General features: G+C 34.6%; 2 protein-coding genes across 4 annotated transcripts in view; one reads left to right on the forward strand and one right to left on the reverse strand.

The window, feature by feature from the left end:
• LOC306850153 (BRISC and BRCA1-A complex member 2-like) overlaps positions 1 to 7,458 on the reverse strand; it is an 86,590-nt gene extending 79,132 nt beyond the window's left edge. Inside the window, exons 1-3 of one of the 2 annotated variants that reach the window (XR_013782390.1) lie at positions 7,214 to 7,295; positions 5,312 to 5,464; positions 4,300 to 4,376 (exon numbers count right to left, since the gene is read on the reverse strand). Coding sequence is in view for 1 of the 2 variants with exons in the window: in XM_079385616.1 (XP_079241742.1) it covers positions 4,300 to 4,376; positions 5,312 to 5,448 (214 nt within the window). In the remaining variant the exon portion in view is untranslated. Of the gene's footprint in view, positions 1 to 4,299; positions 4,377 to 5,311; positions 5,465 to 7,213 lie in introns of both variants that reach the window. The other variant, XM_079385616.1, reaches the window with a different exon arrangement.
• The window catches only part of LOC306850156 (ribokinase-like), a 28,975-nt gene continuing 23,915 nt past the window's right edge, over positions 7,459 to 12,518 (forward strand). The window contains exons 1-2 of one of the 2 annotated variants that reach the window (XM_079385619.1): positions 7,459 to 7,565; positions 8,485 to 8,543. In XM_079385619.1, the coding sequence (XP_079241745.1) occupies positions 8,488 to 8,543 (56 nt within the window). In that variant the 5' untranslated portion in view covers positions 7,459 to 7,565; positions 8,485 to 8,487. The remainder of the gene's footprint in view (positions 7,566 to 8,484; positions 8,544 to 12,518) is intronic. The other variant, XM_079385620.1, reaches the window with a different exon arrangement.

Genomic DNA, 12,518 nt, shown 5'->3' on the forward strand with positions numbered 1-12,518 from the left:
GAATGATGCATTTATTGTGTATTGCCGTACACCCAAAGCGCTTTACAATCATGTGGGGGTCTCTCCTCAACCACCACCAGTGTGCAGCATCCAATTGGATGATGCGACGGCAGCCACAGTACAACAGCACCAGTGCGCTCACCACACACCAGCTACAGGTGGAGAGGAGAGAGTGATAGAGACAATCAAGTGGATGGGGATTACTAGGAGGCCATGATTGATAAGGGCCAGTAGAGGGAATTTGGCCAGGACACCGGGGTTACACCCCTACTCTTTACGAGAAGTGCCATGGGATTTTTAGTGACCACAGAGAGTCACGACCTCGGTTTAACGTCTCATCCGAAAGACGGAGATGACACGGTGAACACAATCCACCGTGCCAGTCGCCGTTGCCGGCTAAAACTCTATAGGTCAAAAAAGAAGCCGTATCTAAACATGATCCAGAAGCGCAGGCGTTTTCAAGCCATGATCATTAATAACGATGGCTTATTTAAAATGGACTGTGGCAAAGTGGAAAACTGTTCTGTGGTCAGACGAATCAAAATTTGAAGGTCTTTTTGGAAAATTGGGACGCCATGTCATCCGGACTAAAGAGGACAAGGACAACCCAAGTTGTTATCAGCGCTCAGTTCAGAAGCCTGCATCTCTGATGGTATGGGGTTGCATGAGTGCGTGTGGCATGGGCAGCTTACACATCTGGAAAGGCACCATCAATGCTGAAAGGTATATCCAAGTTCTAGAACAACATATGCTCCCATCCAGACGTTGTCTCTTTCAGGGAAGACCTTGCATTTTCCAACATGACAATGCCAGACCACATACTGCATCAATTACAACATCATGGCTGCGTAGAAGGAGGATCCGGTTACTGAAATGGCCAGCCTGCAGTCCAGATCTTTCACCCATAGAAATCATTTGGCGCATCATAACGAGGAAGATGCGACAAAGAAGACCTAAGACAGTCGAGCAACTAGAAGCCTGTATTAGACAAGAATGGGACAACATTCCTATTCCTAAACTTGAGCAACTTGTCTCCTCAGTCCCCAGACGTTTGCAGACTGTTATAAAAAGAAGAGGGGATGCCACACATTGGTAAACATGGCCTTGTCCCAACTTTTTTTAGATGTGTTGATGCCATTAAATTTAAAATAAACTTATTTTTCCCTTAAAATGATACATTTTCTCAGTTTAAACATTTGATATGTCATCTATGTTGTATTCTGAATAAAATATTGAAATTTGAAACTTCCACATCATTGTATTCTGTTTTTATTCACAATTTGTACAGTGTCCCAACTTTTTTGGAATCGGGTTTGTATATCATTAAGTAATCCAATTTTATTAAAAGGGTTAGTTCACCCCAAAATGAAAATTCGGTCATTAATTACGCACTCTCATGTCGTTCCAAACCTGTAAGACCTTCGTTCATCTTCGGAACACAAATTAAGATGTTGTGATATTCTTTAAACTGGTGGAAGACATAACTCGGGAGAGAAGAATGGTTGAGTAAATTATGTCATTTTTGTTTTCTTTGCGCAAAAAAAAAAAGTATTCTCGTAGCGTCGCAAAACTGAAGTTGAGCCACTGATGTCACATGGACTGTTTTACCGATGTCCTAACTAAGTTTCTGGACCTGGGAACATTTCAGTTGCGTTGCCGTCTATGAAGGGTCTGAGAGCTCTTCGATTTCATCAAAAACATCTTAATTTGTGTTCCGAAGATTTTGGTGTTCCGAAGGTTTTGCGGGTTTGGAAAGACATGAGAGTGCGTAATTAATGACAGAATTTTCATTTTGGGGTGAATTACCCTTTAAGTGACTTCAGTGCTTTTTTTGTGCAAAAACAGAATTTACCACTTTATTTCTGAAAATATTATCCAAACACATGTGTTGTGGTAATCTAGTGAACGCTCATTCATGTGTGTTGTGTTGATGCGAGTCTTTTATGGCATGAACGCAATACAAATGAGTTTTCTCTCATTTGAACACACAATGCAGATCAATATTTTCATAAATAAATTTGTAAATTATGCTTTATTGTGCAAACACAGCACTCACGTCACTTAATAAAACTGAGGTTAAACCACTGAAGTCACATGGAGTATTTTAACAACGTATTTCCTACCGTTCTGGGCTTTGAATGTATAAGTTGCATTGCTGCCTATGGAGGGAAAGATTTCAACTATTTTTTTTTTTTCATTTTTGGGTGAACTAAACCTTTAATTTTTCCATGGTTCCATCTTCCAACTGGAAAAAAAAGAAAAAAAAGAAAGAAACTCTTGGTGCTCAGTGCAATCAGATAGTACAGACAGAAGAAAAAGATGCTCTACAACTTTACTTGCTAGCAGAAATATGACATTAGCTTGCTTGGCAAAAGTTAGCTAGCCTACTTGTTTCTATAGATCACAAATTTAAATTTTGTCTGACATTTTAGAGACAAACTAAAAATCCAAGGGAAACTGTTATCACAGTGTAATGAACCTCATCTGTCAACATGATGTTGGTGAATCCCACTGGTCGTTGCTTGCTTGCATTTGGCTTGCTATGGAGTGTGTGCAAGAGCATGAGCAGTAAGTTGCTGACCACAGCTTGCTTAACCGGCCACCGGTGTCGCTAATAACACAGGTTTCTGTATTCTATATAGAGCCCTTTAACAGCTAAATATCAATATTTTCAGGAGTTAATCTTTACTGTTGACAGTGAAATAGCTTGAACCATCCTCTTGAGTAGGATTAGGTGGTATGACAATACAGTTTTGACATGCTTATAAAGTGATAAAGAAACATGAAAAAGTGTAGAAATGCTTGATGGTATTCAAGTAACCATTGGATATATTGGATATATTGTCTAGTGTTAGGGTTAAAGAATATGCTGTATATAAATATGTTGTTTATAAGTTGTTCAAGGAGGAGAAAGCACTTATCTTTCTCTTATATGTGTATCTAAATGTAATGGCACTGTCTCTTGCACTTGATTGCTTGTAAATATTGTATTTTTGTATTTTTAAAGGACAAATTACTTGTATTTTAATTAAATACATTTCTCACACCGGTATTTTGTATTTTAACTTAAATACATTTGATGAGCGAGTACATTTTGATATAATTGTGCCCATCTCTGATTGACGTCTTTCCACAGCTGAAATAAAATACCTTCTGAAGCTAATTTATTCATGTTAATTTCATGCTTTAAGTAAATATGAAAAGATTCTGCTTGAACTGAGGCGTTATAGTGATCAGTCACGACACATTAAAGAACCACAAAATGGTATTTATTTTTTGGATTTCTTAAAAAATGACCATCGCTGTGCAATGTATGTTTTGTGAAAACATGATGTGTGACGTGAGAGCAGCATGGCTTGTCGGACATATCAACAGTAACTAAGGGTCTTTGCGAAGGGTCAATTTATTTTGTTTGAATTTTTAATACTTCAACAAATTAAAAGAATATGATAAATATTACCTTGGCAACTAGCTGAAATAAGATAACTATGCTATTTATACTATGTTTTATTTTAATGTTTATTTTATTCCAAGTAATGTTTTTTATAGTTTTAGTTTTGGTAAATGATAATAACCCGGGGTGGATGGATTAATTTCACACTACCTTTGTCCTTTTAGGGCTTTTGGTCCACGCTACCTTTAATAATATGAACAAAAATGGTTGAAACATTCTTCAAAATATCTTCTTTTTCTTTCCACAAAAGTGTTATGCGTTTGGAATTATACAAGGGTTAGCAAATACAATTTTTGGTGAACTATTTGGTATAAAGTGATGTTTGCCTTAGCAAGAATGAGCAGTGAGATGTTCAATTACAAAATGATTCTCATTGGATTACAAATAACTTTCCCTATTAAACACAAAATATCTTTGGTGTTTAATGAGTTTGCCATCTCAGCTTTAATAAGGTTTTAATCAATCACTTTTTAGCACTTTGATGAGAAATCCCAGAGCTGATAACGTCAGAAAATACAAACACACAGAGCCTCTTTGAACAGAAGCCAAACATAAGCTACCATGAGGTTTTGCCTTCAATCCAATCCTTTCTACAGTTTTATGTACATGGAAGTACTGTAGTAAACAACAATAAGATGATTTATACTGTACACTGCAGTTTGTAAATGTAATACATTAATAATGCATCACTACACATTAAATCAGCACTATTTTAGCATGTCTGACAAGAACTTTGTAGCCTGCAGGAACATATCACTAGCAAACCACTTTCATTACACATCAGCAACTTTCACATAGTTATGAGTGACCTCTGATCTGTTCATACTCATAGAACAACTACTTACATTTGAGAGTCTCTCCAGCATAAGGAATATGAAGTTTAAATCTGTCACAGCATGGACCAGGAATTAGTGATGTGCAGCTAAAACGAAAAGGGGGAAAAAACGTTCAATGACACTTCAATAGCTGAAAAATAGCAATAAATAAATACATTTATTTAGCAAGGATGCATTCAATTGATTAAAAGTAACAGTAAATATATTTATAATGATACAAAAGATTTCTATACCCCCTCCCCCCAACTTTCTATTCGTCAAAGAATCCTGAAAAAATATCAAGGTTTCCAAAAAAGAAGCAGAAAAACGGTCAACATTAATATTAAGAACCATTATTAATAACTGAGCACCAATAATAATTAATAGCAACACCAAATATTGCTCATATTCACACTGAAGATTGAAGCAAAGGTTGGTGAAAATTCAGCATACATTTAAATATATATTAAAAAAGAAAAGTTCTTTCACATTTGGATAATATTTCACAAATAGTACTGATTTTGTTGTATTTTTGATCAAATAAATGCAGTCTCGGTGAGCATAAGAAATTTCTTAAAACAATAAACATCTCAATTATTTAGTAGTGTAGCTGCTGGGGTTTTGGCTGATGATGAATATAGCATAAACGATTACAATTAATGATTGAATATGTTTGAATAATTAAGACATCATAAAATGGATTTGCAATCATCTTAAAGGCCCTGAACTGTAAAGCTCAGCAAAGGATGGAAAATTGCAGGCATTCACTACATGATACTGTGCTGTAGGCTAGTTGTTTTTCCCATAAAGCTTTGATATTATTTTAATTTAGATGCTTAAAGAAGCAGTGACCTATAATAACCTCGTTGATCAATTCTGAAAAGACCCCTCTGCTTTCTGGAATTCTGATTAAGCATTTGTGATAGGATTTTAATTAAAAAATAGACCATTTTCAGTTCATTAATCATATTCATAACTTGGAGAACTTACAAATGCATTGCTCTCCAGAAGTTATGTTTTGTTTAGTTTCCCGAACACTCACCCACTCTTGAGGTCAGTGATCCGGAGACAGCTGGATGAGTCTAAACCAACCCGTCCATTGCGCACCACAGAGCAGAGTAAAGGCCGCAGCTCAGGAGAAATACGGCTCAATGCCACCTCTGGAGAGAGACTGTTCATCTTCCAAACTCTGCCGCTGTCAATGTGACAAGACACCGTGAATATACAGAAATTTAGATGTTCGTTTCTCATCAGTACCACCACAGTCTAATCTTCCCTGCCACCGTTTCATAATAAACCTAAATAATATTATACTTATAACAATACAGATCACTAAAGTGTTTTGCACCATTGCTTTTAAAAAGCATCTGTCATCTGAACTTAAATCGGATATGTATTACTGTTATAGGAATAATACAAATAACGACAATAAATGATGTTTAAAATAATATTATTTAATTAATAATGATAATAAAGTACAAGTATTATTTTTATTATTATATTTAAATAGTTTGGCTTCATAAAAACACCAGTGTAAACTGAGACACTTAATTTTGAACTCTCAAAGTGCACCAACTAATCTTAAAATGTACAAAATCTTCTTCCGGGGAGGCATGTCTCGAATATAGAGTGCAACAGATGGGTTCCGGAAGTAATTGGCATTCATTTTTTCCATAGGGGATTTGAATGTTAATGATAAACCTTTACAGACAGACTAAATGTGAACTATGTGCTTGTAAATCCACGGTATATGCTTCTAAGCCATTATAGTCTGCAACTTTTGTTTACATGATTGTGTTAGCAAACATATTTGTTGAAAAACAACACAGTCCATAATTTTGCAAAAAACAACCTTTCATTAAAACAAATACTGAAAAAAGAGCTCCATATCATCAACACTCCCATTATGTTGCAATAAACATGACATATACACATAATCAATTTATATTTAGCCATTCTTCTTGTTTTTTGTATTCTTGTGATTCACCACCTCCTGGTTGGTTTGGTTCATGGCTTTTATCTTTTTAAATTAAGACTTGATTTAATGAATACATACTTAATACTTCCACTGAAGGCCACTGAAAATAGCCAGGTGCTGTTTTTTTGGACTAAAGAATCCAAGGTCCACCATCCATAGTCTCACTTTGTCACCTATTATCATCATAATAACTGCAATGATTGTTGGACTTATGAAACTTATGTTTTAACTTATGGACTAACAGGAAAGCACAGACAACCAAATGCAATGCAAATGGTCCAAAACGTATAGGCTACATAAGGTTTCTAAGCTATGTTTACAAGCATCAATTATTCCCATCATCTCTGGTAGTTCCTCTGAACACTGATGTCCTAACAAGAGTGTAAGCGTCTATAAAAACCTCTCTCTTCATTTTAGACAGTATCTTTATTATAATTCTACCTCTATTGTAATTTTACAACTTATAACCTAAATACCGTTAACTTTTTTTGGAAAACTTTTTAAAGAGTACTTATGCTATCACAGTAATTAAGAGGAGAAATGAAAACAGAATAGGCTACGTCCTTGCTTAAACTAATTAATGAGTGGATATTTACTTTTACAAGAAAAGTCCAAAGAAAAAACATAAAAATCCACCTCAGCTGTCAAAACAACATTTCTAGAATACATTATAAACTCTGATATTTACCAATACCTTCAAGCAACTGCACCAACAAACAAATCACCACCACTACCGCCGCTGAGCTGGACCACGTGCATGAATGAATCGAAGAATTTGCCTTTGTTTTGTAATTTGAACATTATTTCGTTTGTTATTCAGTTTGTTTTGGAGCTGCAGCTCTATGCTAACAGACCGGCTAACATGCTAATCAGGAATTATGAACGAGTGACTAATGTTTCTTTTATTATCAAAGCAGTCGTTTCGCTAAAATACATTTTTATAAATAATAAACGACTTTTCGGTACCTTTTAAATGAAATATAGCACAAATCTCGAGCATGAACTCATTCCCCACTTCCGCTGTTGTTCTTGAGACTTGTTTATGAATGTTTAGAAATATGCCTGATAATTTTAGTAACTATGTTTTGAAATGACTACGTGAATAATGCATTCGTATGGTCATTAGTATACTATATTAGACGAAACTGGATTTTATACACTATGTTTATTTTTCTGCACGTTTTAAAAGCATAAATGATGTTTTTAAAGACAGGAGAACAGAGGGGCAGCTCAAAAGCTCGTCTCGTCACATGCTGTCAGATAGACGTAAGAAGCTGCTTTGACTATTTAGATATCGCTTTACTCAGTGGGCAAATAGGTAAAGTGTAAAATATTACAACGCTAATTAATTATACAGTTGAAATTATTGAATGTGATATTGCATGAATGCTTGTGATTAATAGATTAATAATATATCTATAGATGAGACGGCGCAAAGGATTCGTAGACTTTGATCAGAAGCACTGTCCAGCTAAACCAGCCTTGTGTAAAAATCGACAGACATTATAACATACTGTCTCTGATTGTAAATAAAATACACGTGCACATTCTAATTTATCAGATTGTCCTCCAGGCTGCCCACTTTTATAATTAATCTGACTGAATTTGGCATATTGCATCTTATTTACATGATTTTGAGACTGCAGGCTGTTTTAATAAATACAATATAATACATGATTAAATAGTGTCTCTCACATGTAACAGTCATGTTGTTTTGTTTGTGCAGAGATGGTCATATCGATCAAAGGGCCATGCCCACACAGCAAAACACTTCAAGCTATTTGAACCATCAGAACTGATTTGAATCTAAGTATACAGAAAATGCAGCCTGGACTTTAGTTATTTTGAGAAAATGTAGGCTGTTCCTAAGCCAGCGGCAGGCTTTTACAGTCCCCTGAGGCCTGCTGGGAGATTTGAGCAGATTAACACTACTATTCACATACGTTGCCTACACGCAAGGGATTGAATTAATGAAGGATTTCCATGGTTGTTGTCAATCACATGATCCAGTCCTGAAATAATCATCCACATTAGTGCAGGCATGCTCAATGTAGAGTATAACTACCAATATTTTCTCTTCAATTTTTTTTTCCCTCAATATTTGATTAAACATTTTGGTAAATAATATAAATGAGTTGAGTTTCAGTTATATAATGTTGTAGTTTTGTATTTATTAAATCTATTCTGTTTATATTCAATATTAATCTTTTGTGTGTGTGTGTGTGTGTGTGTGTTAGGGCATGTCTGAAGACGCGAGTGTTGTAGTGGTGGGCTCTTGTATGACTGACTTAGTAAGGTAAGTCATTAAAGGATTTCAGTGTCCATAAGTGAAACTGGGCTCAAGGTAAATATATCCCACAGGTTTCAAATGTGGGGGCAAAAATGCCTTTGTAATGCATTACTCTGTCCTGAAGAATGAAAAGTGATTGCAGCAAAATATATAATTTACAGAATTTATAATTTATATTATATAAAGTCATTTAGCATAACAGATAACACACAGTTAATGGAAATTATGATTTCATAAAGATGGGCCGGAATCTGTTATATGGGGGCATATATCATCTCAGTAATTTTTTTTACTGATTTTTATTAAAAAAATAAAATGATTTTTATTTAGGAAATGTAAGCAGTCAGACTATTGATACACAATGTCTGAGTCAACATTTAATTTCAAGTTTAACGCATAATGGATTTTTAAGCATTTTGGATTATGAAATTTACATGAATGGCATTGTATTATGAGCAAGTGTCCACCCGCTATGATCAACGTAAAGCTCAAACCTCAGACATCGTGCTATATGATGATTTCGTACTCATGTGACAAACTCGCACACTCAAAGTGGAACATATTCCACATGCAGAAAGCAGACTTTAAGATTTTAAAATAACTCTGAAAGGAATTAGTCCTTCCAGCAGGAACCAAATAAGGTCCGACAAAGGCAGATTTGGGGAACTGCCTTCTGTTCTGCCGGCTCTGTCTATTATTAATATTTCCCCAGGGAACTGATTCACTGCTCACTGGTCACATTTGCCGCCGGCAAGTTTTTTTTTGGCATCAAGTGTGTCCCAGTCATCTTGGCTGTAGTATTTACAGCTCAGGTGAACCTTTTGACTGGAATGTGGCCTAAACTTGGTGTTGTTTAAAATGGTAGTAAACCTTTACCTTGCATACCCATATATCACCCTGGAAAAACGGCACAGGTATAATATATAAAGATAAACAAAAGTTATTTTGCTTTATAGATGTGTTTAACTATGCTAAGCTAAAGTGAGCATTTTTCTTTCCACACATAACTAAACTAAATCATACTACTAAGTTCTCAAACAAATTATCCATTCTGAAAAAAATTCCTATTGCTCATATATTTTACGATTAAAAATCCAGTCATCAATGTTGGCCTTTGAACAGACGAGATTGCATCAATTAGGCAATAGTTTTGATGGGAAGTATGTGTTTGTTTTTCAGCAGGCTGTTTTTGAAGTGTGGCTGACACATTTCTCCCATTAAAGTGCTATGCATGGCTTTGAAGTGTAAAATCCAGTTTTCTATGTGGCTTGTGTTTGTGACAGTCAAACGGAATCAGAATCAGAGTCTCGTGTGGAACATCTGTGTGTTTGTGGTGAAGCCAGACAGTGCCACCTGCTGATTATAATTTGAACCGATTAGCTTGCCTTCACTGAAGCCTTCACTAATTTCACTTGCTAAGGGATGTTAGTCAAGAGTGTGTATGTTGCACACACAAACTATGTAATAACAATAAACCACAGGCAACTTATATTCGGTTCAAACTGAGGCATTTTTGTAATAGATATATTATTAAAGAATACCATTGTACCATATACATAAAATGTGGCACTGTTTAGTATTGTTCTTATAGTGTTGTATTCATAGTTTAATATTTCACTTTATCCTTAAAGTATGATTATTATGGTACAACAAAAAAAGAAAAATGGTGTAGGATATACTTACAATTTTCACTCAGAAATTGCTAGTAATTTTCACAAATACTTACCAAGAAACAGCATATGAACTTGCAATTACTTGAATTAAAGAAGAAATTCAGAAGTAGGAAGACTGAAATACTATTTTCTTGTAAAAAATCTTTGTTTTAAAAAAATATGTGTATTTAATTATCATATTCATATAACATGGTATTTAAATGATATTATACTGTCAAATTACCATGTGAAAAACATGGTACTTTGTAAAAAACCACAGTGCATTATTTTGTTACTCAAGTGTTGCTGAGGCTGTTTTCTGTCTTACTTTTATAAAGTAGTAAACAGCTGCTTGCACCGCAGCCTATGTCACAGAACACCTGTTGTTTTTTCCTTTTTGGCACAAGAAAGTTACAGCATTTGGTTTGTGGGAAAATGACTGTTACTTATTAAACAATAGAGGCACTGGGAGCGAAGAGTTAAGGTGAGGCCAGTCTGTCTTTAACCTGCAACACAGACGATGACTCAGTCAGACACACTTGGGTAAATGTTACGTACAAGTTGTAAAGTAGAGCATGCACACTCTTATTGCAGTATAACTGAAGCAATTTATTAATTTGGTCCCACTTTATATTAAGTGGCCATAATAACTATGTACTTACATCAAAAAATAAGTTCAATGTACTTACTGTGTTCATATTGTATTGCAAAACACTTTTGTTGCTATTGAGGTGGGATACGGGTAAGGTTAGGGACCGGTTTGGGGGTATAGGTAGGTTTAAGGGTAGGTTAAGGTGTAAGGGTTGGGTCAACAGTGTAATTATAAATATAATTACAGAAATGAATTACAGATGTAATTACATGCTGGTATTTTAAAATATAAGTACAATGTAAAAACATGTATTTACACAATAAGTGCATTGTACTAAATTATTAATTTAAATTTAAGTAAATGGTTGTTAAGGCCACTTAATATAAAGTGGGACCATTTATTTTTAACATATCTGTTAGCAATACATTACTTATTTATTATCCATTTTTAATTATTTAACATTCATAATATTATTTGAAGTAATTCATTACTCGATTAAATAATGCACTTTTGTGATTGTTTTTGTTTTTTTGCCTTGTAATCACTTTACGTGAAGTATATAATTGTACTCAAGTAAAGTTGGTCAGGTTTTATGTTTATCAACATAATTTACCTTCCACAGTTCATTAAAAACATCACAACCAACTGAAATCTCTTCACTTACCACTCATTTTACCGAAATCTCAGCAGGATCTTTGTTCATTCTCATTGACTTCCTGTAATATACTGGCTCTTAACCACACCGTGCAAACAACACACATGTGAAAAACAACTTTATCTGCCTATTCTGCTATCACATAAACATGGGCTTCTGGAGACTTGGATTGGGGCCAGACCGTAACTAGATGTCTGGGATTGAGTTAGTTTTTTTCTGTTGTTCAATAGAATGAGTAATAGCTTCTAGTTCTGCTCGGGTGAAAGGCTGATGGACCCCGCTCTGAAATGTCACACACTAAGGCAGCACAGCAATTAGCTTTTTAGGGAGTTCAGAGCACCTGCCTTAGATTTAGAAGGGCTCAGGATGTCATGTCATATTATTTTCACTTACAGCTCACAAACATAGCATGTTTCCAGTAAAAGGCCCTTTCATTTAAACAATATGGACTTTGAGAACTGGCTGAATTGCCCATCTGTCGTTCCTTTGAAAACAAATTGTATAGCGATGCAAAGACTGAACACCCACAATGCAATAATTAAACAGTTTTAAAATTAAAAATGTAAAATTAAGGAAACTAATTAGGTTGCTTTAAATACAAACTTTGTGTAGTAAAATGTGTAAAGAAAAATCTACTTTGAGTTTCTCTGAATTTCATCAGTTCCTTTTTTCTTTATTTACTTTTATTTACTTATTTTTAGTTCACCCTAAAAAACCTGTATGGCTTTCTTTTTATCTGTGTAACCCAAAAGAAGATATGGTTAACAATATTTCAACTGTTTTGGTCTATTATAATGAAAGCCATATTTCAATATATGGACAGAAAAAAAGAATAATAATCATGAGACATTTATTTCAAATGTTTTTTTTTGTGTTACAACCCGAATTCCGGAAATGTTGGGACGTTTTTTTTTTTTTTTTAATAAAATGAAAACTATAAGACTTTCAAATCACATGAGCCAATATTTTATTCACAATAGAACATAGTTAACATAACAAATGTTTAAACTGAGAAATGTTACACTTTTATCCACTAAATGAGCTCATTTCAAATCTGATGCCTGCTACAGGTCTCAAAAAAG

Source organism: Barbus barbus (genome assembly GCF_936440315.1).
Source record: "Barbus barbus genome assembly, chromosome: 30".
NCBI classification, from domain to species: Eukaryota; Metazoa; Chordata; class Actinopteri; order Cypriniformes; family Cyprinidae; genus Barbus; species Barbus barbus.